Below are 26025 nucleotides of genomic sequence, written 5' to 3'. Positions count from 1 at the left end.
CTCAAGCCTCAATATGTGATTTTTCTCTCCTCGCTCAATCAAAGGATCAAAGGACTGTAATATAGGTCATCCTTCCTTCTAGAATAAGCTATGATGTCAAGCCTTATATCCAGTCCATAACAGATATGTTTAGATGAATTATTCTCAGCTTGTCCTAAAATTAGTGTGTGAGTGAGTATGTGTGTGTCAGTCAGTCAGTCAGTGTGCAGACCGTCGTTTAGGTCATTGCCTCTTCTGCGTTGTCTGACATTGGCCACCGAAGGGTACCATAAGGATGTCGACGCAGAAGAATAGTGTGTTTAAAGTCGCATGTCGTGTAAATGTGGGTTGCACGTTTCGCACACTGTCTGGTTTGCAATAGAGCTTTGCAAACTACTTGGAGTGGTGTGTGTGCGAGCAGTGTGTGCAGTTGTAATTCATAGAGAAGTTAGTTTTACATTTTGATTTGTGTGTAAGGAGTGTTCTGAAATGTCACTTATTTCCTTCTAGTCTTGTTTTGGTAATTTATTACAAGTTACTGTCCTCCCTTGAATTACCATTATCACCGTACTCATGTCATTTCCATTTACTGTTATTCAGCTTCGCATTTTATTAGTGTATATGGGGCATTCTACCGAATTGGTGCAAAGTCACGTCGGAAATATTTTGATTTTTTTTATGTTTTATTCCCAAAACTTTGTCCATATGTATATTGTACCATATCTAAAGAACACATATCTAGTAAAAGAACAGTCAATTTTTATATTGTATTTTCAGAATGTGTTGGAATGTTTTTCCTCTTCCAAAAATTGTCACTACCGAAACATCACATTTACTATAGTAAAAAAGTATTATTATTGACCTGTTCAGATTGTGTTTCCTTCCCTTCTCTGAAGAGTATTTTTAATATTTCTTGAAGGTTTTCACAATGAAATCCATAATAATGAAATTTTTACCAAATTTTCAAGTTCAATTTATCTGTTTCGGTAGTGACTGCACTGTTTCGGTAGTGACTGCACTGTTGGATGGATGTTCATTTCTCTCCCAAAATCTTCCAAAATGTGCTCTGGGCCGCCCTTTAGTCCACACAACACATTTATTTAAAAATTATGGGATTGAACTACTTACCATTTCATTTTGTCACTACCGAAATCATCTGGTCACTACCATACGTTTCGGTAGTGACTGTTTCGGTAGTGACAATTCTAGCTAACTTTAAGCATAAATAAAGAATTCTAGCGAGCACACGGCTTGCAAACAAATCTTTGAAGAGGTGTACACACATACAAACATAAGATTTTGCATGAAACCCCAAAAGGTTTACTTAATTGAAGAAAACATGGGTTTCGGTAGTGACAATTCTTAAGGTTACACGTCGATTTTCAGACTTTGGAACACATTTATATAAAATCTATGGGATTTAGCTACTTACCATTCAACCATGAGGGACAGGGATGCAGTGTCACTGCATGGTCAAAAATGCAGGGTCGTGACTAAAACACAGGCTCAGCCAATGGACTAAAACTCTTGTGTTTCGGTAGTGACATGAAAACTAGGGACATGATTTTTTGAGTATAGTTAATTGATTTAAAAATTAAACCCACAATAAATCTAAATATTCCAAGTTCTGTTTCAACCCAATCATAAAGATCTTTGAAATTAAATCATTGAAAAAAATCAAAAAAAAATGAAAAGTGTTATTTAAAGGCATTGAAATTTAGATGTCAGGGTTGGGGACAGCTACTTCCCAATAGAAAGTACCCTATAAATGATGATTTTGTATATATTTAGCTTATCACTATCTCATTTAATGCATTGGGTTTATATAGACCATAACATTTTCTTACTAAATATTTATGCCTTAATACCTAATTGTTTTGTAAATAGTTTTTATTGTTGAGGGACTGCATATTACACAAATTCGGTAGAATGGCCCATATACACTATGGGGAAACCACTCATCAGAGGTTAGACTGTGATGTTTGCACCTAGCCCTACCAGTCAGGAACTACAGGAACCCACTCTCTGTTTAATTGACTTAAAGAAATCACACACATTTCCATAACTGCCTTGGCTCTCTCAGCCTCCAGATCTTCCTCCTGTTTACTGATGCCCAACTAGTCCATATCGTATGTTGTGCTGCGCTGAGGCCACATTGTGCTGCAATGCTGCTGTTTGGTGGGTGGGGCTGGTCTCAGAGATGTGCTTATGGTGTTTCTGGTGTGGCGTGGAGCAGGTGGTGCGGAGGGCAGCAGGCCGGCCTACGGCTGCCAGGTTGTCGTCCAGTCGAAGCAGGAGCGGCTGATGATGAAGATGAACCGACGCGAGGAGAAGCGCGAGAGGAAGCGGGAGAAACGCGTCGACGACGGCGGCGAGTACGCCGAGGCTAGCTTCGCTTTCGACCCCAAGGAGATGAGGCTTCAAAGGTGAAGGCAAACATATACACACACACACACACACACACACACACACACACACACTCATGCACACATACACTTGCACACTTGTTAGTTACACATAACTCACTGACTATATGGAAGACAGACGACATTGACCTCGGTGTCTACCTCTTTTCTTTGATCACTACAGAAACAGGCAGTTCGATAGATTGGTAGGTTGAATGATATATTGATGGATGGATTAATTGAGTTATTGGTTGATTGGTTTCCAAAGGGAATTTGCAGTGTTGTAGCCTCAATTCACATAAATCACCAAACATACATTAACTTACACAAAATCACAACACACACATTAACTTACACAACTTCCATAGAATCACAAAACACACATTAACTTCCATAGAATCACAAAACACACATTAACTTACACAGAATCACAAAATACACATTAACTTACAAAGATTCACAAAACATACATTAACTTACGCTGAATCACAAAACAGAAAACACATAACTTCTACAATAACAGACTACAGAAGAAGTACGCAAAAGCACAGTATTGAAAATAGAATTATAGAATTAAAGAAAACATTGAGTTTAAGCTCTAACTGCTAATAGTTCTAACTAATTTTGAGATATAGCTCTATGTAAATTAAATGTACAATGCGCATCGTGCATTGCCACTCAAAAGATAAGCCTCCTCTCCCAGCTCAGAGAGAGTCATTTTATATTGCTTTTGTAGTGGGCAGCAATGACTTTCTGTAGCAGTCCTTATTACAGTATAATAAGATGAAGGAGCCTTCAACTGAAACTCTCGGATCAGTAGGGCGTGCAGGAGATGCGAAGTACGTCAATTATGTTGAGCAGTTTGTGCATCATCCTTCTCTCAACAACCAACATCTTGCTGCACACATTGAAGCACCTAAGCTTCCTCAGGAAGTAGAGTCCGCTCTGTCCCTTCCTGTAGACAGCCTCAGTGTTCCATTCCAGTCCAGTCTGTTGTTAAGGTGAGCAGCCAGGTATCTGTTGTCCTCCACCACCTTTACCTCAGGATGGACAAATGGTGTTCAGCTTAGTCCTGGCCCTATTATCCACAACCATCTCCTTTGTCTTGACCACATTTAAGAGGAGGTTCCCACACCCCGCCACAAAGTGGTCCTCCAGTATCCCTCAATCTCCTGTCCATAAATGACACACCCAATAACTGCAGCGTCACCCCGAAACAATTCTGTAGATGACAGGAGTCTGAGTTGTTTTAGCAGTCTGAGGTACACAGGGTGAAGAAGAATGGTGAGCGTACAGACAGACATCCCCTCAGTTGCTCAAACTGTGGTCTGCCTGTTAGATAATCAATAATCCAGGAGGCCCTGGAGATGTCTACCTGCATCCTTTGGTGTTTCCCTCACAGCAGTACAGGCTGGCACTTGAGAAATCGAAGAACATGACAGCGCCTGATGAGTGTCAAGTCAATGTTTAGAACACGGTTCTATTTCCTGCCCAACAGGCCCATAGAAATGGCTTGGATTTCAATTAAATCCATGTATTTTTACCGTCTTCAACAAATTGAGCCAACTTCTATGGCACTGTGGATTAAAAGCTTGACTTTTCTTTTCTAAGCAACTGTTGCTACTTGTAAACAAAGTAATGCTACCAAACCTATAGCAAGTAGTTAGCTAGCTAATATAGATTCTGACTTAATGGTATAGTTATATCGGTCAAGCCATTGTAAATTTATAGTGCATTGACACACTTAAAAATTGTCTGATGAAGTCTCTGTTATAGCCATCTGATGAGGGTCCTGTACTGAATCTGTTGAAGAGCACATACAACTCATAGGCTCTGTTCAGTGCTCTGAATATTTCATCACAGCTTTCGACTGGAGATATGGAATAAAAGAAAAAAAATGCTAAAGATGTTTTTTTTTTTTTTTTTTTTGGTGGAGGATTTTCTCTTTGAAAGTTTAATTTCACAGGATAAAATAGAGCAGTGGTCTGTTTAATTAAAGGAATGCCGCTCGGCTGAGCTCGCTGGAGCATGAGTCGCGAGATTAGAGGGGGAGGTGAAGCCACGTTTTGCAGGCGACACTCTGTCCTCACAGACCCCCCTGCTCCTCACACACACACCCCTGCGCCTCCTCTCTTCCCGCTCGTTCTTTTCCTCTGTGTCTGTCATCCCTTCCCTCTATCTCAGGGTGGTCTGACTTCCTCTGGACAGGAGAGAGGCTTTAGTCATTTGTGGCCTCCCGTAAGCATGTCCGTTTCTTTCGGTTACCTTTCCTTTTACCCGCTGCACTGGCAAGATCAGCGACTTTACTGTCGCACCTCTGGGTGCTATCGGAAGGCCCGGGTGAGATTGCTCCTGACACATGTTAAAGGGAGATGTTTTGCCGTCTGACCGAGTGCCCGACTCCTCTGACGGCCAAACACAAACACAAACACACACACACACCACCTGACACACACAAACACCCAGCACACACACTTACAGACACACACGAACTTACAAACACCCACACACAGAAACAAACACGCACAAAGCACGGCCTGCGGTTTCCAGTGTAGCTTTCCATCCCTCTATCTGATCTGGCTGGCGCCCGAGGGATCCTGTTGCAGATAGGATTATAGCCCTGCTGATCCCTTGTCAGAAGGAAGCAGTGGTGGTGGAACACCCTCGGTTCAGCGAGGACTCTGCCCGGATCAAGTTCAGCCCCAGAGCTCAAGCTCCAGCCTTTTACATGGGAGAGGACGAGGGCAGCAACCGGCTGATGGACAGATGGATCGTCTCGGTGCGCTGTGCTGCGATGCTCGGTTGACTTGGTGAAACGAGAAGCCCAGTGTCTTAATGCGAAGCCTCACACTGCGAGGTCAGCGAAGCCCAGTGTCTTAATGTGGAGCTTTCATCGCGAGGTCAGCGGACAAGGCAGCACAAATCTGCACTCTGGGTAGAAATTGCCCACATGCACAGTGGATGTTAGGCAGCCTCTCGTGTCGGAGTGCTGACCAGAGCCCAGTGTTTTGTTCAGTGATTCGCCTAAAAACTCACAGTACACTCCCCAAGGACATCAGCCCTGCTTAGCAGGCTTTGTATGTGTGTGTGTATGTGTGTGTGAGTGTGTGTGTGTGTGTGTTTGTGTGTGTGTGCGTGTGTGTGTTCTGATGTTTGTGAGTTTGTGTGTTTGCTGGTATCAGATAGTTGGTGAGTCTGTGTGTCTGATTGTGTGTCTGTTCAGTGTCTGATGATTAGTGTTTGTGTGTGTCTGTGTGTGTGTGTTGGTATCAGATAGTTGGTGTGTGTGTGTGTGTGTGTGTGTGTGTGTGTGTGTGTGTGTGTGTGTGTGTGTGTGTGTGTGTGTGTGTGTGTGTGTGTGTGTGTGTGTGTGTGTGTGTGTGTGTGTTTGTGTGTGTGTGTCTGTACAGTGTCTGATGATTAGTGTGTGTGTTGTCCATAGGGAACAGGCCCTGCTCACAGCCCGCCGTTCACCAGTGCTCGGCCGACACTACGAGCCTGAGAGGATCCGCTTCCCGAACGTCTACGACTCATTCGCAGAGGCAGTCAAAACGTCTGCCTTTGTGGGAGGAGCCAAGGTAAGGCATTACCCACTCAAGACCTGTGCCAAGACCTGAGCCAATCAGAAAGAGCTGTTTAATTGACCTGCCAGAGACAATAGAGGGGCAGAATTCAGTAGTGGTATTATTAAGTAGTACTATTTAGTAGCGTTAGAATGAACGGGACATAGATCATCTGTTTTTATGGGGTCTGAGTGAACACACACACAAACGCTTCTAATGTATAATAAATTTTTTTTTATAAATTTGAGCCATATTCAAAGATCAATTGTATTAGTTATGTTGTATTCTGTGGGGTTGAGGTCTTGAGGATGGAGGGAGGTCTTGAGGAGCCCACTCCAGCCTCCTGAGCCTTATTTATTCATAGTTACGCCAGTTTGGGGTCACAATTCTGCATTATCAACTACAAGATTACCCAAAGCCTTTGTTTTAATCCCATTTTTATGATATCTTCATTTTAATTCCGCCTGGTGTTTGGCTCACTGCTGATTTGCATAAACTCATTAGTGCCTTCTTTTTTTGTGTATGTATGTGTGTGTGTGTGTGCGTGTGTGTGTGTGCGCGTGTGTGCGCGTGTGTGCGCGTGTGTGTGTGTGTGTGTGTGTGTGTGTGTGTGTGTGTGTGTGTGTGTGTGTGTGTGTGTGTGTGTGTTTGCATGGATGCGTGTTTTTCGGTGGGAAGCAGGTGTTTCATCTGAAAGCATGGTGGTTAGATCAAGTCGACATTGAGTGCAGCTGTTCAGCTTGTGTGTGCTTGTGTGTGTTGTGCTAGTGTGTGTGTGTGTGTGTGTGTGTTGTGTCAGTGTGTGTGTTGTGTCAGTGTGTGTGTGTTGTGTCAGTGTGTGTGATGTGCCAGTGTGTGTGTGTTACATCATCGTGTGGTGCTTGTGTGTTGTGTGTGTGTGTATGTATGTGTGTGTGTTGTTAATTGCAAAAGAGAAGAAGTGAGGTGGAAAATCGGTGAGCAAGTGCGTGTGTGGGGGAGATAGAAGCATGAGCAGGGAATAAGTGAGGAGAATCAAATGTGTGCGAGTGCGCCTGTGTGTGTATGCCTGTATGTGTGTGTGTGTGTGTGGGTGTCTTTGCGTGTGTGTGTGTGTGGGTGTGTGGGTGGGTGGGTGAGTGAGATGAGATGAGAGAGTGAGTGAATGAGGGAAAGATGATGTTGGTGTCATATATGCAAGGGGCTAAATGAGTGCGTTGGGGTCTGTGCTGTCTGTTTTAGTGCTGCACTTATGAATTGGAGGCGGCCGGAAGAGGCCATTCATCAGGCCTGGCGACAGCTCCACCACTGACATGTGTGCAGAGGGCTCTTAGGCTGGAGTTCAGCTCACCGGCAAACAGACATAGCCTGCAGTAATGGGTCAGAAAAGAGAGGAGCTTAGGATTTTGTTTTAAAGTACATACAAATATAAATCAGTATCAGGATAAATATATTATAGTCAGTTCACATTGCATCACATTGGGTCTTGTTGTTTTGTGCACTCTGGCATGCACTTGTTCACACGAGATAAACACAGCCTCAGTAAGCTAATGGCTCATCCAGGATTGGCACTTCTGAACAGAGACATGCATCACAGGCCGACCTTCGATCATAGCGAAATCTTCACACTGTCGATGTGAACGCCCACAAACAGCTGAATTAGCACCCAGGCTCCATGTTTTGTGTCTTGAGGCTAGATGTGGATTTCCAAATGTCTATTCTCCCAGAGTTGTAGCATCGATCAATTTAGAAAAAAAGCTGAAAATCCACAGTCCAACTGTACTTAATGTGATGTGCATTAAAGCACAACTTCAGAGTTATTAACAACTTCTAGGTCTGTGTGCAGATATTACACACAACCTTTCCCAAGTTAATCATCGTGCTAGGATATCTTGCATTGTATTGCCTAGTTTGCCATAATGTTGTCAGGCTCATCTCCTGGATAACACAGAAAGGCCTCAGGGGTTGTTCCCAGTGGATGCAGAAGTGAGTGTTGGGTGTTTTCTGTCTGTGTGGATGCAGTAGAAAAGGGTGGGTTTTGGTGTCTGTGTGGCTGTAGGAGTGAGGGGTGGTGTTGGTGTCTGTAGGCGTGAGTGTTGGGTGTTGGTGTCTGTGTGGATGCAGGAGTGAGGGGTGGTGATGGTGTCTGTGTGGATGCAGGAGTGAGGGGTGGTGTTGGTGTCTGTGTGGATGCAGGAGTGAGGGGTGGTGATGGTGTCTGTAGGCGTGAGTGTTGGGTGTTGGTGTCTGTGTGGATGCAGGAGTTAGGGGTGGTGATGGTGTCTGTGTGGATGCAGGAGTGAGGGGTGGTGATGGTGTCTGTAGGCGTGAGTGTTGGGTGTTGGTGTCTGTGTGGATGCAGGAGTGAGGGGTGGTGTTGGTGTCTGTGTGCTATATGAGTGAGTGTTGTTGTTGGTGGTTGTGGTTCGGCCCAGTTATGGCCCCCCCGATGCTGTCAGTGTGATTGGCAGCTGGGTGGGCCTGATTCTAGTGATGGGTCTTCCTCTCCACTAACACAGACTGCCTGTCTTTCCCTGTGCCTCAGTTGATGCTTCCTGAGGGGATTCGACGGGACAACAACAAGTTGTATGAGGAGGTTTCCATCCCACCCAGCGAGCCCATGCCTTTGGGATTCGAGGAGAAGGCTATCTACATCTCTGACCTGGATGAGGTAAGGCCGTTTCGCGCACCTGTCTGTTAATTTGTTCCCCCAGTAAGTCTGAGAAGGTAGAGTTTGTTGTAGTTCAGATATTTTGTATCTATGGCCTTTAGGTTTTAATGGTGTGATAATGTGCCTGAAGCAATGCTTCATTAGAGAGAGTGAGAGAGAGAGAGAGAGAGAGAGAGAAAGAGAGAGAGTTACAGTAAAATAGTTACAGTATTTAGCAGAAACTTATGTCCAAAGTTACTTACAAATCAAAGCTGCACATTTTCTTTTGGCTAAAGTCAGAATAATCAATTATTAATGATTATTAATACAAAAAAAAAATGTGTGTGAGAGTGCAGGTGTGTGTGTGTGTGTGAGAGAGAGTGTGCGTATGCGTGCGTGCGTGCGTGCGTGCGTGTGTGTGTGTGTGAGACACGGGGTCCTTATTGCACTGCTGTAATAGTGAGCTCTAGATTGCTGTTCCTGCCTCTCAGTGGAGTGTGACAGCGGCTGACTGGCTAATGGACAGCCTCACAAAGCCCACTCAGGTCTGCCTGTCACCAGAGAAACATGTCACTCACTCACTCACTCCCTTCCTTACTCCCACATACATACACACACTAACACTATAAGACACACGCACACACACATACACACACACACACTCACTAGCACTGTCAATCACACACACACACACACACACACACTCACTCCCACGTACATACACACTCACTCCCACGTACATACACTTTCAGTCCCACATACAACACCTTCAGACAAAAAAACGCACACACACACATACAAACCCTCACTAACACTGTCAATCTCACACACACATACACACAGACGTCTCACATTCACTCATTCACCCATTCACTCTTTCATGTACACTGACCCCCCCCCCCCCCACACACACACACACAGATGTTGTTCAGCTCTCAATCATATATCCATGAAGACTGATTTAGTGCTTCTAGTCAATCTATGGTTGCTTATTATTATGGTAAGCCCTAGCATAGTTTTGTTATTGTAATAAGTGTACAGATTTCTCAAAGGGCACTTATGCAGGATTAAACATAATGTGACATAGAAAGCACTTATTGTCCATTAGTTAGAAAACTCTTTTTTATGTTCTGTTTTTGTTTGTACTGGTATAAATTAACACGAGAGAACTCCTGGCATTTTTGAATATCATTACATTTAATTATTTCGTGTTTTTCACTTAATTCACTCACAGTTTAGAATCTCATTAAGCCTTATTAATGCAATTTATTAAATCTGCAGTAATATGAACAACATATATCATACATGAACTACAATGGACCTGCCAGTAATTTATTCATTGCAGGAAAAAACATTGCTGATTTAGAACATACTACAGTGGTGATGAAATGGTTGCCGGTTTGACAGTAAAATTACACGATTAATATTACAGTTTAAAATGTAGGCACAGTTTAACCGTGGTCAGTATCTGCCCTTTGGAAATCTCATGTTAAATACTGTCCAGCATCGACCAAAGTTAGCAACAGTTCACCAGACGCAGGTATAAAAAAACATGGCTGAAAGCAGTGACAGTGGTCCAGAGAGTTCTCATCCCTCTAAAAGCGTTTTCTCATATGAACAGGTTTGGGTGCTGTCAGAAGTAGCCATTTTGGCCATGTCAGGCGTGTTCTCACACAGTTTACCATTAGTTCACACAGACGCCACATGAGAGCATAGACAAAGGACATATGTCCAACGAGCTAGTTACCTAGCTAACAAACTTGAACAACAATTTTTCTGTGGAATTGCATTGAATTACATTAAAAAACGTGAGAAAGTGTTGCTGCTCATTTTAGCTAGCTAGTTAGTTATCACTTGGAGGTTGTGCATAAATTGTATTGAAGTTTAAGCTTAATAATTTTGACTGCACATACTGTATGTATAATTTGATTCAGCAACGTATCTCAATGGCTGTTATCAAGACTCACACTCGTTCACTTGTGAATTCTCTGGGCAATGACAAATAGGCTCAATCGGACATTTGTACTAGGGAGCTGGCAGGGTAAAGTTTAATGTCCAGTTCAACTGATTTGGACATTTGCGTTGTCACATACAGCCCCACTGGGTAATGTCTGGATAAGTTAAGGTTTGCAGGGCATGTCTTTAAGTCTGAAGTGTGGTTGTATTCTGTTTTTGATAAGAGTTCTGAGGGAAACTTGATTGAAGATGGTCACCCTGTCTGGCCAACATGCAGGAAGAAAACAGCAGTGATAGAGGGCAACACTTCAAGTGTTTTGTGACCACCACCCGCTACTTAAGAACGAAACAAGCTAAGGAATTCTGGTCAGGCACGACCAGTGCTGCGAAATCTGTAACACAAGATGACCATAGAATGTGAAGAAATGTATTTTTGTTTGCTGTTTCCTTATCTGCAATATGCACAAAGTGCAGTTCTCTCTCATGGTCACATGGTGCAACCTTTAATGTAAATGCACATTTTATATGGTTTTCATATGTTTACATAAGGTGTCAGCCATGTTATTATTTTAATGTTTCTGCAAACAAAAGTGCATAGTGCTGCTAACTATGTAGTTTTCACTATAAAATGAAGGAATTAAATGATTTCAGTTTGTGTATTGTTCACATTTGATAATATGTTAATACTTTTAACTGTGACAATTTTGGTCACTATAATCTTGATATTGCATTTTCATACCGTTTCGCTCTATACTACAGAGGCACAAATAAAACCTATTCTCGATATTCCCGTTCTGTCATACTGGTGTGTGGACATACAGACTCCCTCTGTTGTCCTTGGTTGTGCTATTCCATCACGTCAGGACCCAGACACCAGCCGCTGGTCCTGAATGCAGCTGTATTTCTGCTGGCCAGTAATGGCAATGTCAGAAAAGTCAACAGAGTTACGAGCCCATAATGTGCTCAGAAAATTAAAAGGGACAGTGATGGCAACAAGGATTTACTGCGGAGGTGCTGCCCAGTACCGCACGTGTCCGAGAGCCTTGGCTAAATATGCTTTTTAAATCTTAGTAAAAAAAAATGATGATGCAATTAAAATCTGAAACCACTGTGGAGGTTGTATGTTGTATTCAGGCATAAGTTATCAGGAGAGTGATAGTTTAGTTAGGTCTCTGTGGAGGCTCTGAGAGCTGTGAGTAGACCATGAGTCTGCTTTGATTTTATTGTCTGTTTTAGATTAGGCGTGTGATTAGCTATCTCTAAAACCAAGATTGGTCCGCATCTCTGCTTTTGAATTTGTGTTAAGTGTACAGTACTGTGCAAAAGTTTTAGGCAGGTGTGAAAAAATGCTGTAAACTAAGAATGCTATCAAAAATGGAAGTGTTAACAGTTTATTTTCATCAATTCTTCATAAATGAACAAAATGCAGTGAAGGAACAGAAGAAAATTCTAAATTAAATCAAAATTTGGTGTGTCACCCTTTGCCTTCAAAATAGCATCAATTTTCCAGATACACTTGCTCACAGTTTTTGAAGGAACTCGGCTGGTAAATTGTTCCAAACATCTTGGAGAACTAACCACAGATCTTCTGTGGATGTAGACTTCTTAAAATTCTTCTGTCTCTTCATGTAAACCCAGACAGACTCGATGATGTAGAGATCAGGGCACTGTGGGGGTCATCCCATCACTTGCAGGACTTTCTGTTCTTCTTAAAGCTGAAGATAGTTGTTAATGACATTGGCTGTATGTTTGGGGTTATGTTCCTGCTGCAGAATACATTTGGTGCCAATCATACGCCTCCCTGATGGTATTGCATGATGGATTAGTATCTGCCTGTATTTCTCAGCATTGAAGACTCCAATCATCCTGACCAAATTTCCAACTCCACTTGCAGAAATGCAGCCCCAAACTGGAAAGGAACCTCTACCATGCTTCACTGTTGCCTGCAGACTCTCATTATTGTACCTCTCTCCAGCCCTTCGGCGAACAAACTGTCTTCTTCTACAGCCAAATATTTCTAATTTTGACTTATCAGTCCAGAGCACCTTCTGCCATGTTTCTGCACCCCAGTTTCTATGTTTTCGTGCTTAGTTCAGTCACTTGGCCTTGTTTCCTTGTCGGGGTAGAGCTTTTTGGCTACAACTCTTCCATGAAGACCACTTCTGGCCAGACTTCCCCGGACAGTAAATGTCTGTACCTGGGTACCACTGGTTTCTGCCAGTTCTGAGCTGATGCCACTGCTTGAAATCTTCCGATTTCGAAGGTAAGTAAGCTTGATGTGTTTTTCATCAGCTGCATTAAGTTTCCTTGGCTGACCACTGCGTCTACGATCCTCAACGTCTTCTTCAAAAGAGCTTGAACTGCACATTTTGAAACCCCTGTCTGCTTTGAAATCTTTGTCTGGGAGAGACCCTGCTGATGCAGTATAACTACGTTGTGTCTTGTTGCTGTGCTCAGTCTTACCATGTAAATGGATAAAAAATAAACATTTATCGTTTACATTTTTCGAAGCATTCTTAGTTCATAGCATTTTTTCACACCTGCCTAAAACTTTTGCACAGTACTGTATGTCTTGTGATTTCTATGTTGCCTAACCATATTATTGTTATGAGGGTTTTAACCCTTCGGGCTCACAAACAGATTAACTTAAAATCAGGGAAAAATGCCCTTTTAGTACCCTGATAACTGATCTGACCACTGATGTGCTGCCAAGCACAGATTCTAAAGCGGAATTTTCCCCCGACTTACTTTGTCACCTAATCGTAATGAAGCCAGCTTTCTGTTACACTGAATATTGGCTTTAAACATCAACACTCAAAAGACTTTAAGTAAAGTTAAATAAGTAAAAGATTTTAGTCTCAGACAGGCAGTGTTTCCCTTAGGCCATATTTGCAGCGTTTTCAAACTGGGAGCACCTATCCCATCCGTGTTGTGTGATTGAACCACAATCACATATTGTTTTATTCACTTTTTCTTACGGTCCGAATGCATCTCTAGTTTATGCCTCCTGCTTTTCTCCTTCTTCTTCTTTGGAGATGTCCTCCATCTTCGAAATTTCTTCGTCTGTTCTCGTCATCCCATGGCTTCTGAAGTTCCTTCTCCAGTCCAAGACTCCACCGTCATCATCACCTTTCTGATCTTGTGCCCTTGTCCCGTATTCCCCTCCTCCACGTACATTAATCAGTCAGGGTGACAGATGTGCAGACACGGGTCAGGCGACACGATGCTCATGGCCAGCCCAGCTCGCTGTGCTACGCTCCTACTCCTGCTTATGTGACAGATGGATTTGTGGTGGCCATGCACGCGGTGAATCGATTGGTAATGCCTCAGTCTCCGTTGCGTCGCGGTGTGGCTCGCTGCCTGGTGACTGGGCCTGAAGGAGTCTTGAGGTTTGTGGGCACGCTTTGTCACACACACACACACACACACACACACACACACAGTCTGCCTCCAGAGAGGAGGCCTCACAGTGGCCAAACGGGGAGAGCTGCTAGGCAGAGTTGCTCCTCGGCCGTGTGCTCTTGGGTGTTAAGTGTCTATCTACTTTAGTATGGTTTCTTCTCTCTGGGTTACTCAATCACAAGTGTTGATGATGATGATGCTGGACAGCATTGGACAGTATTCAAACACATCATTACTCCGTGAAGACTAATTGGCTTTTGGCATCCTCAGCTCTGTTTCATAATTGCCCCTACGCAGCTGCCCAGAACACTATCTAGTGTGATACCAAATGATCTCAAAGATTCCTTTGGAAGACCAAATAGTGCCAGAACCACTGCGCTGTATGAGACGACCAAATGGTACCAGAACCAGTGCGCTGTATGAGAGAAAGTGCTGTAGGCACTGAGGAGTGGGTTCAGTATGACGTCTTTTGTTATCGTTTTGGCTCATGGCCGCTCCTGAAATCATTGCTCAGTCTAGTCTTCCACCACCACTCTGTGTCACCATCTGTCTAGCAGACCACAGCGATGCCCTCCTCCTGGCCTCCCCTCCCCTTGGCTCATTCTCCAGGCTTTTAGCCGCCTGAGTGCCTGTCTTATTGTGCACGGGTGGCACACACACCGCGCCGGACGAGTAGATGTGGTTTGAAGCAGCGGCTTTAAGGGGTTGCCACTGGCATCAAAGAAACCAAAATAACTCTAAAATGCTCTGGAACAGGTAAGGACTGCGGAGCCATGCCACAGAAAGTACCCTAATGGAGCACAACCTGTGTGTCCCTCTGTGTGTTTCCATCTGTAACCCTCTCTCTCTCTCATTCTAAGTCTCTATTTTCTTTTCCCCCTTCCCTGGTGTCTCTGTCACGCGCACACACTCTCTCCCCCTGTCTTTGTTTGTCTGTCTGTCTTTTTCTCTTTCTTTTTCTCCCTCTCCAAACACACACACCATTTTGTAACCATTGTTGTCTCCTCTTTCTCTCCTTTTACCTGCTTGTTTGTCCTCTGTGGCGCGCACACACACACACACACACACACACACACACACACACACACACACACACACACACACACAAACACAGACACACACCGAACACACACACACACACACACACACACACACACACACACATACAGACACACACACACAAACACAGACACACACCGAACACACACACACACACACACACAGACACACAGACACACAGACACACACACACACACTTCATTTTCTCTCTCTCTGTCCTGCTCATCACCTTTGGGATGAACTGTAAACAAAGGAAATGAAGCAGAGCAAAAACAAATTCGGTCGGAAGGCCTTGATTATGTTGCCATGGAGGCGACGGTCATCTGTGTCACCCAGTGATGACCCCGGGGGTGGGTAGGATGGGGGTGGGGGGGGGGGGGGGGGGGGGGGCAGGAGGAGCGGTGGACGTGAGGATGTCTCTTCTCATCACAACTAAAAGCTGGAGCCTTGTCCTTGTCTATCCACTCTCTCCCCAACAAGAGGGCCGACTCCAGATGTATTTCTGAAGTGGAAGAGCGTCATATGCCTGGTGGTACAGGTTGTATTAGACACACCATTCTGTATGAGACCCTGTTGGAGGAAAGTGGAATACATTGGAGTGCCTATCATCTGCCTGTCGCTCTGTGCTCTCTCCTGTCTCGTCTTTAAGAGGAGAAATGGTCATGGGAGAGAATTATACGTCCCTCAGGGCCTATTTTCCTCCTCATGTTATTTTTCCTTCCTTCTGTCAACCCAGGAAACAATTAATTAAACCAATGAAATTGTGTGTGTGTGTGTGTGTGTGTGTGTGTGTGTGTGTGTGTGTGTGTGTGTGTGTGTGTGTGTGTGTGTGTGTGTGTGTGTGTGTGTGTGTGTGTGTTCATCCTCCAGAATCAATGAGCTCTTCCTCTCCGTTCCATTTCTCTACATAGACATACGTTTCCTTGTATGTGTGTGTTGCTAGAATTGACCTGCAAATTTCACAAACACAGCAGCTCAAAAATTGAAGCTCAAATCACCAATCATTATCCCAGCCAGGACTTGCAGACAACAAGCATGCATCAAGCATACCGTCCCCATAGCGCTGAACACTTCCCTCCCCTCTGAAGCTGCGAGTGACTGATCTAGATTGATGTCGGACTTCCTCAACCCGAGCGCCACAAATAAGCCCAGGCGGAGGCCATAGAAGCAGCAGCAGCAGCTTTCATTAAGTAAAACTGGAGCAACTCTGCGACAAAGTGCCCTGCTCTTATAAAAACAGCATTGCCGGGCGGCTAATAAGTCTTTACGTGCTATTAGGAGTGCCGTGAGTGGCGGCGCGGCAGAAAGGCCTCTGCTTCTGTTTTTTGGAGCATGGGATGATTGTCATTTATTGAAAGGCCTAATGGGCTGCAGGGACTCGGCGTCTCGGCGTGCCTTTAATAGCGCTGTGAAACATTAAAAGTGGAGAATTTATTAGGCAGCCCTTTTAACTAATGAATCACGAGCACCGGCGTTGGGAGCTGTCGTCACTCTGGTAAAAGCCCTCCTAATTCCTGTGAATAAGTAGATGTGGGAAGCTGCTTCTCTCGTCTCACCTCTCTCCTTCACTCGTTCGCTCTCTCTCTCTCTGTCTCTCTCTCTCTCTCACACTCTTCATGCTGATAGACTTTGGAGTAAAATGCTCCACAAACTACCACCTTGAATATATCACCCTCTCAGTGCCAGACAAGACTCTGCTCTGCCCCCTCCAGCTGACTTTGGAACTGCCAAGCTCTCCTCTCCCCTCCCTTCTTCTCCTCTCCTCTACTTCCTTTCTCTCTTCTCCTCTCCTCTCCCTTTCTCTCTTAGCCTCTCCTCCCCCTCTCCCTTTCTCTCTTAGCCTCTCCTCCCCCTCTCCCTTTCTCACGTCTCCTCTCTTCTCCTGCGTCCTCTCTTTTCATTTCCTCTCCTCTCCTTATTTTTCAGCTCGTCTCCTCTCCTGTCCCTTCCTTTCTTCTCTCTTCTCCTCTCCCAACTACTAAACACAACTCTTTCAAAGTAAACTTACATACTGGCTCACTGTTGTTAAAAGGTTTGTTCAGTGATCTCTCTCTCTCTTTCTCTCTCTCTGTCTCTCTCTCTCCCTCTCTCTCTCTCTCTCTCAGGTCTAGAATAAGAGTAGTTTATATTTCATAGGCTTTCTCTCCCCATGAGTTCTGCTGCTTTTGAACTAACACGGTCTCATCTCATTTCTGGATAACGCAGACCCTCTTGCTGCTGCAGTTCAGCGCAGTCTGCTGCTACCTGCTGCTGTTGGAGCAGCTGCTGCATCAGAGCATGTTCGTGGTCTCTCCACCCCACCACCCCTCACTGCCGCTGCTAGGGCTGATTCTCCATCAGCTCTGCTAGCGCAGGCATGACTTTGGGCTTATTCTGCTGCAGGCAAGCAAGCACGGATGCTCCTGTAATTTATTCTGCCCCATTGCATTTCCCAATAATGGTACCCACCCTGTTCATGTCAAATATTCTTCCCTTCCCCCCACCACACACACACACACACCTTCACATTCTCACTCATACACACACTAACTCCCTCTTTTTCAGGCACGCACACATGCTCACACAAACACATATGGCATGTTTGTTCAAACTTGCGAAGCAGGTGCTCACCTGGAAAGGAAAGCCATTAATTACCTGAGCGTAGCCAATGCTGGCCCTATCAACCCACACACACAACACACACACACACAACACACACACACACACACACACACACACACACACACACACACACACACACACACACACACACACACACACACACACACACACACACACGCACACACCCTCAGTGAGAAGACACTTGGGCCCTGTGCCTCGGTCCGTCTCAAGGGCACCATGGAGTTTGCGGCAGGTGGAGGTGATGGAGCCCCCTGTGGGGATGGAGGAGGGCCCTGGGGGAGGAGGGGGCAGGGTTAAAATGTAAACGGCCAATAGGGTGGAAGCGGATGGGGGATGCAGAGTTGTTGCCGTGGCGTTGAAGATGCTTGTGTGGGATCCCAGAGGCTGCCTGGAAAGGTGCCTGAGGATGCGGTGATGGATTACACCTCTCTCTCTCGCTCTCTCTCTCTCTCTCTCTCTCCTCTCTGTCTATCTCTCCCTCTCTCTCTGTATTGCTCTCTTTCTCTCCCTATCTGTCTATCTCTCCCTCTCTCTCTCCCTCCCTCTCTTGCTCAGTCTGTTTCTCCCTCTCTCTGCTTCTCTGTCTCTCTCAATCTATTTTTGTATCTCTCTCTCTCCCTTTCCCTCTTCTCATCATCTTCTCGTTCTCTCTTTCCTAGTTTTCTATCATTCTCTCCCTCAGTCCCCCTCTATTTATCTTTCTCTTCCCCTGTCTCTCTCCATCCCTCCCCCACCCCTCTCTCTATCTCTCGCTTCCTGCAGTTTTGCCGAAGGGAAATGAATGGGCCTCCTGTTTGCAGCATCTGCATCTCTTAGGCCATCAGAAACTTGTGTGTGTGTGTCTGTGTGTGTGTGTGTGTGTGTGTGTGTGTGTGTGTGTGTGTGTGTGTGTGTGTGTGTGTGTGTGTGTGTGTGTGTGTGTGTGTGTGTGTGTGTTACTGTGTGTGTGCTACTGTCTGTGTGCTACTGTGTGTGTTTGTGTGTTTGTGCTACTGTGTGTGTGTTTATGCTTCTGTGTGTGTGCTAATGTGTGTGTGTGCCTTCTGGCCAGGTCATTTTGTATAGGGTGGCTTGGTGCTGGCTGATAAGCCGTTTGGGGGAAACTAGCAATTAAAACTTGATCAAGCTGTCAATTGAGACGAAATGAAATGGAACCAGAAAGTAATTAAAAGGATAGCGCACAAACAACAACAGTTATATCTTTTAGCTTTCTGCTAGCCACGCATAGAATTTAATTACTGAAGTAGCTTAACGCCAACGTGCGCACCAGCACACACAGGTACATGCATACATAAGGAGACACAAACACACACACACACACACACACACACACACACACACACACACACACACACACACACACACACACACACACACACACACACACACACACACACTCAAATTGATAACCACATGCAAAACAGTCCCATGTTGTGAACCAACATGAACGTACATAAATATGCACACAACCGCACAAACATACACACACACATACACACAACCGCACAAACACACACACACACATACACACAACCGCACAAACATACACACACACACACACACACACACACATACAACCGCACAAACATACACACACACACACACACACACACACACACACACACACACATACACACAAACATGTAAACACACACACAAGATTAACACATGCTCAGACTTACACAGACACACACACACAGAACACACAGACACACACACACACACACACACACACACACACACACACTACACCAATACATACTCAGACATACACACCCACATACACAAATATGCACCATGTATACCAGCTGTATCTTGATCACACATACACACACACACAAACATCTCACTGTACACAACACTTCCTCAGACCTAGAAAAACACACACACAGTCAGTCACGCACTCAGTGATGGCACATAGTTGTGTGTGTGTGTGTGTGTGTGTGTGTGTGTGTGTGTGTCCACTGGTTCCTGCGGCGGGACTGGGTCGGGGAGGCGTATGGGCAGAGCATCGGCCGGCCGGCTGTTTGGTTGTTTGCTCTAGAAGCATTACTGGGATCTAGCCGGGTCCAATTAGTGTGTTTAAAGCCACTGGTGGATGGCTGCCGTACTCCCAGCATCCCCAGTCTGCCCATATGGCCGCAGGCTGTACGGACGCTCCGTTAATTAGTCTGTCAGCTTCCATCGCCGTCACGCGGGGGGCTTCTCTGGACTGAGTGGAACCCAGGCTGCTTATTCTCCTGTGTGTGTGTGTATACACAGACAAACACACACATAAACACTCAAACACACACACACATACACACTCAACCACACACACATACACACACACAAACACACACATACACACACGTAAACATTCGACAGTCAAATGCAACCATGCATCGCACACCAGACATAGCAAGCCATCATTTGGCATATTCATTCAGTGCACCTACACACACATACAGACACACACACAAGCTCCCACCTACAAACACCCATGCACACAAACACCCACAAACACACACAAGCCTACACAAACACACACACACACACACATACATACGATAAACACAGGCCGGCTGCTACTACTATTACTACTACTGCTGCTGCTATCACTACTAATGTTACTGCTACTACTGTTGCTATACAGCTACTGCTACTGCTGCTGCTATTACTACTACTTTTACTGCTATTACTGTTGCTGCTAATACTGACGCTACTACTTCCGTTACTACTACTGTTATTACTACTGTAATTACTACTAAGGTTACTACTACTACTACTACATTTACTACTACTGTTATTGCTACTAAGGTTACTACTAGTACTCCAGTTACTACTACTGTTATTGCTACTTCGGTTACTACTAAAACCAACACTTCATCATACTACTACTACAGTTACCGTTATTGCTACTACGGTTTCTGCTATTACTACTACTAGTACTGCTGCTGCTGGTGCTGCTACTACTACTGTTACTACTGGGGCTTCTGCTAACTGCAGTTGCTACTACTGCTATGACTGCTTGTGTTCCTCCTTCTGCTGCTGGTGCTGCACACTCTGTGCTGTTGGTGGTGATCTGTCCTCAGGTTCAGTTTGCTCTGGGATCAGGCGGTTCAGTCTGCTCTGGGTTCAGGCAGTTCAGTCTGCTCTGGGTTCAGGCAGTTCAGTCTGCTCTGGGATCAGGCGGTTCAGTCTTCACGCTCCCTCGGCTCCGCAGCACAAGCTCCTCGTCTCTGCTGTCGACTGCCATCTCCTGGTTCTTAATTACTTTTAATTGGCTTGTTTATCTTGGGCCCTGATTTGTTCGGGTTGATGGTGCCTGCCTGTTGTGGAAAACTTTGCTTTGGAAAACTTTTTTTTGGCACTTTCAGCAGTAGAGCTGTGAAAGAAGAGAGTTTAAAAGCCACCTTTTACAGACTTCTCCTAAAGTGACTGGGAGGATTTAAGCCACCAGCACGGGTGATTTGAGGTTTGGTATGCAGACAGATATGGATTAGACACCAGTGAATCTGAGCGTTTAAAGTAAAGTCGGAGGTAGATTGGGAAAGACCCTCAAGGTATGAACCAGGACTCAAGCTGCTTAATGTAGGCAGATATTTAACTTAAGTCAATTTGCCTGTATTTGGTTTTGCGTTTTGATGCTGTAAAGAAAGAAAAAAAAAAAACATGTATCCTTTTAGCGGAGGTAAGCTCTCTGCTAACACGTGGATTGAAATGATTTTCTCCTCGCGTTGCTGTAATTGAGTTGGATTGGTGCCTGCTGTTGCAATGTTAGATGTGTTTTCTAAGCCCAGAAGCTGAACAAATTTGAGAAGCAAGCGGATATGAGTCTCCGTTCACGTCCTCCCCCAGTCAGGCTTGAAAGCCTTAAAGCCCAGCTCAGGAGACTGGTGGCCAGTGAGGAAAACACAGACGCCAGAACATCCCGCCATCTTGACCATATGATTTATTACCGGATTGAAGTAGTGTGTAGCTGTTGTTGTAGCTTGTGGCATTGTGTCATAGTAGGTATGGCAGGATGGGATGGTCCTGCTGTGTGTGTGTTTGGTAGATAGCTCTTTTGTATAACTCTGTATCCGTGTGTGTGTGTGTGTGTGTGTGTGTGTCTGTGTGTGTGTGTGTGTGTGTGTGTGTGTGTGTGTGTGTGCACGCATGTGTGTGTGTGTGTGTGTGTGTGTGTGTGTGTGTGTGTGTGTGTGTGTGTGTCTGTATGGTTTCAAGTGAGTCTGTGTACATGATTATATTAGGACTTCACACATGTGTGTTTGTGCTGGTGTGTGTGTGTGCTTGTGTGGGAGAGTGTTTTGGTCTAATTGTGTGTGTATGACTGTACGTGTGCGTGCCTGCGTGTGTGTATGTCAATGTGCACGTGGGTGTGTGCATGTGGCAGGCCTGGCAGTGAGCTGGTTGGATGGCCCCATCTCTGAGCGTTAGCCACGGCAGATGGATCACCTGGGGGGAACATGACCCCTCTGTGTTAGCGTGAGCTCCTACAGCAGCCGGCCCCATCCACTGGACGCCCAGTGCATACATTTGCATAAAATTCACCAGGGAGATGTTGCAGGCTTAAAGAGAACAGTGTGTGCGTGTGTGTGTGTGTGCTCAAGTGTAAGCATGTGTGTGTGTGTGTGTGTGTGTGTGTGTGTGTGTGTGTGTGTGTGTGTGTGTGTGTGTGTGTGTGTGGTGCTGTTTGTGTGCATGTAGGTGGGTGCGTGTGTGTGTGGGGGTGGTGTTGGTCGTTGGGGTGGGGTTCTTGTTCTGAGATCATTAAATGGTGGCAACTTCATATTTACTACCTCAATGCATTAGCTGAAGGTGAACAATGGGTCAGGTGTGCATTTGCATACATTTGCATACGTGTGCATGTTCAAGAGAGCTGGGGACAGTGGCGCTTCGTTAGCAACAGACAAAGTCGATAAATCAAAAGTGCCAGTCACCGCTTAAAAGTAGCACAGTGACACAGATTTACTGGAGATGGAGGGGAGGGGTTTCCTGGCTAATTGTGACATGAATATTTATAAGTTTGAATGCTTTCAGGACCACGAAGAGGGGCACATGAGTGGTTGGCTGGACAGAGATACTCTTATCGCCTGATCTCTCATCTGTGATTGCTCTCTTGCTCAGTCGTCTCTCCCTTCCTCTCTCTTCCTCTCTCTCTCTCTCTCTCTCTCTCTCTCTCTCTCTCTCTCTCTCTCTCTCACTCACTCAGTCACTATCTTTCACTTGCTATCACTTATTCACTTGCTCATTCTCTCCTCACTTTTCTGACTCTATCCATCTTCTCACTGCTCTCTGTCTCTCTCACTCTTTCAGTCACTATCACCTGCTCACTGTCTCCTCACTCGTCCCTCTCCTGTATTTTTTCTTCTCTCTCTCTCTCTCTCTCTCTCTCTCTTCCTGCGTAAGGAATATGCTTAGTTCCTGCTTCTGTTGTTGTCAACATGCCCATTAAAGAAAACACAGTCCTCGGAAAGGCAGGTGTGTGAAAATTCCACAGCCACTGCTCTGAATTGATCACTACCGCTGAAATGTCTGTGCTTTGAAAAGAAAGGATCCTTTGAAAAGAACAAGAAAGTAGACAACAGGAAACGTGAAAACCGACTTAATCTGTAATCCACAGAAACAGGGTGGTCGACATCGCTAAACAGGGAAGTGAGACGTTGCCGGGCTCGGTCTCAGGCTCTCTTGTGGCTCCTGCCGTCCTCGAAGCACTAAGAAGGTCTCTGGTACTCAGTGGAAGAGTGCCGCTGGAGATGAGCCTTTAAGTGCAGGCCTCTTAGAGGAGACACATCGCATGGCGTGGCCCTACATGCTCTCCTGGATTATAGTTTTTTATTGTCATTTTATCTTTTGGGCACAGGACAACGAAAGTGGTAGTGGAACAATAATGGAACAAAAAGAGATGGGGGGGGGGGGGGGTGTGGGGGAGGACTATTTTGTGTGTGAATGTGTTGGTGGTAGTTGCAAAGGAATAGAAAGTTCAGTTTTTATTGGCTTATTTTTTCACTTACAAGCTTCTCACGCTGGTGTTTGTACATGCAAACACTCAGGCCACATTGCCGATTGACCTCTCTCTCTCTCTCCCTCTCTCTTTCTTTCTCTCTCTTTCCCTCCCTCTATCGTCTTGTTTACAATGTAACATTGATGGCTAGCTAGCATTACCCAGGCAAGCATAGCTACTAATTTATCACTCTCATCATCAGCATCAATGTTGCCAATGCTAGACTGCAATGCTAGCTGACCAACAGCTAGGTAGCTAACCAGCTAGCAATCAGTTTTGCGTTCATGATATTAATATGCATTCGTCACAAAGATGCAAGAAATGAGTAACCCCCCTCCCTGATTCTTCACTGGTTCTTCACCAGGAGAGAGCTGGAGCCGCTCTGTAAGTAGTTTTCCTGGCCGAGAGCCGGCTCTTTGACTACCATTACACAAAGAACTGGTTCCAGATCAGGCACCAGGTCTGGAGCTGGTTGTGTGGGAAAGGGGTGCTGAGAGGCTGTCTGTCTAGGCTCTTTACCTGCTCGTTAAGAGCTGCCCTGCCCATCCTGGCAGCGCGTCCTTCAGCCTGCCTCCCTGCCTTAAGTGGGCCCTAATAAAGTTGCTCTTTGATGCATTAATAACCTCTTCCGTTCTGAGCCAGCTCCTGTTTGACCCCCGGATGACTCCAGAGCAGTCTGACTTTACAGTGACACACACACACACACACACACACACACACACACACACACACACACACACACACACATACGCTCCACCCCTTCTTAATTATTTCTTTTTTATGAGTGCCGTAGCGAAATGGAAGAGAGGAGTACGATGACATATTTTTAATGAATCTCTGAATAAATGATACTGCCTGTCTGTGCTGTAGGCAAACTTTGATCAGAGAGAAAAGTGGGTTGTTTTATTAGTGTCTCCTCTCCATGGTGTCAACCCTCTGTTTTCCCTCCTCGGTTGTGCATACGTACACAGCTTCTTCATTACACCTTGAGGGCTCTTTGGGATTTTCAGCAGAGGTGCCTGTGCTCAGAGAGGTTAATGGTTGTAGTGAGTTCTGAGGAAAAGACACCGCACGCACGCATGCACGCACGCACGCACGCACGCACGCACGCACGCACGCACGCACGCACGCACGCACACACGCACGCACACACGCACGCACGCACAGTCACTGTTGATAAGTGCACCACCTCAGAATTGCACACAGGCCCTTTCATTCCTTATCAGAATTCCCAGGGAGACGACACGCTGTCACCCCCAGTCTGTTGTCACGGCAGCGCTGGGCATCGTGAGATTGATTGACAGCAGATGACACCTCTCTCTCTCTCTCTCGCTCTCTTTCCACCTCTCTCTTACTTAATTCTCTCTCGCTCTCTCTCTCGCTCTTTTTCCCTTTATCACCCTCTTCTGTCGGACTTTCTTTTTCTATCTTTTTTCCTTCCCCCATTGTTTGTTTCTTCCTCTCCTTCTCTCCTCCTCTCTCAGCTTACAGTAGTAGCGAGCAAAGCCGTATTTGCATCCCCACCCATTCATTCCGCGTGATGTCTTGATTGGGCCTCGGCCCCTGCCAGCCTGTTCCGTGTCACCAGCCTGGGCTCTCTCTCGCCTGAGCTGCTCCCGGGGCCTTGTCAGATGAGAGCTTGATTAGCTCTTGGCTGGCGCTGGGCACGACCAGTTTGGTCTAATGTGCCTGTTGGCCCGCTGCGGTCCTGGCTCAGCCCGGCTGGAGGCTTGAAGAATGGGGCTTTGATCTGTAAAAAGGCAGTGCAGAAGGCCCCTGCGTAGCACACCTCAGGATTGGCTGTCAGCAGAGAGGCAGCTTTTAAGTCTCGTCTGGCTGTGAAGCGGGGCCGGTTTTTGGACTGATGCTGATTGGCCTTGAGTTAGTGTGTGCTTTGAGTTGATGGAGCTCTTCATGTGATGGAATACTTCAGGAGAATAGCATTTAAGATACATTAGCCTGCACAGATCTGCCAAAGGACTTCTATCTATGCTGATAAAATTGCTAATACGTAACTTAATGGGGCATCTGGCAGGAGTATGTGGAATTTGTGTAATAGTTGGGAATTTATGTCATAAATATGTTATAAGTATGTAATATGCTTGTTTTAAGCATGTTGTTATGCAATGCTGCACCTGCTATAATCTTGGTCTCTTAACCTCTCATCTCCTCACACGTCCTTTCCCTCTCTCTCTCTCTTTCTCTCTCTCTCGCTCTCAGATTGGTCAGCTGGTGTTTAAGGGCATGGAGCGCCTGAACCGCATCCAGTCCATCGTCTTCGAGACGGCCTACAACACCAATGAGAACCTGCTAATCTGTGCCCCTACTGGTGCGGGCAAGACCAACATCGCCATGCTGACCGTACTACACGAGATCCGTCAAAACCTTCAGCCAGGGGGCGTCATCCGCAAGGACCAGTTC

The 26025-nt window shown here is 45.6% G+C and overlaps 1 protein-coding gene across 1 annotated transcript in view; it reads left to right on the top strand.

The window, feature by feature from the left end:
• The window catches only part of ascc3 (activating signal cointegrator 1 complex subunit 3), a 170428-nt gene that overhangs the window by 39903 nt on the left and 104500 nt on the right, over positions 1-26025 (top strand). Inside the window, exons 6-9 of the mRNA XM_080857663.1 lie at positions 2216-2405; positions 5827-5962; positions 8472-8597; positions 25825-26025. The exon at positions 25825-26025 is cut by the window's right edge and continues 3 nt beyond it. Of these exons, the coding sequence (XP_080713789.1) occupies positions 2216-2405; positions 5827-5962; positions 8472-8597; positions 25825-26025 (653 nt within the window). The remainder of the gene's footprint in view (positions 1-2215; positions 2406-5826; positions 5963-8471; positions 8598-25824) is intronic.

This window comes from Sprattus sprattus (genome assembly GCF_963457725.1).
Source record: "Sprattus sprattus genome assembly, chromosome: 19".
NCBI lineage: Eukaryota > Metazoa > Chordata > Actinopteri > Clupeiformes > Clupeidae > Sprattus > Sprattus sprattus.
This window is presented reverse-complemented; position numbering and strand designations above follow the sequence as displayed.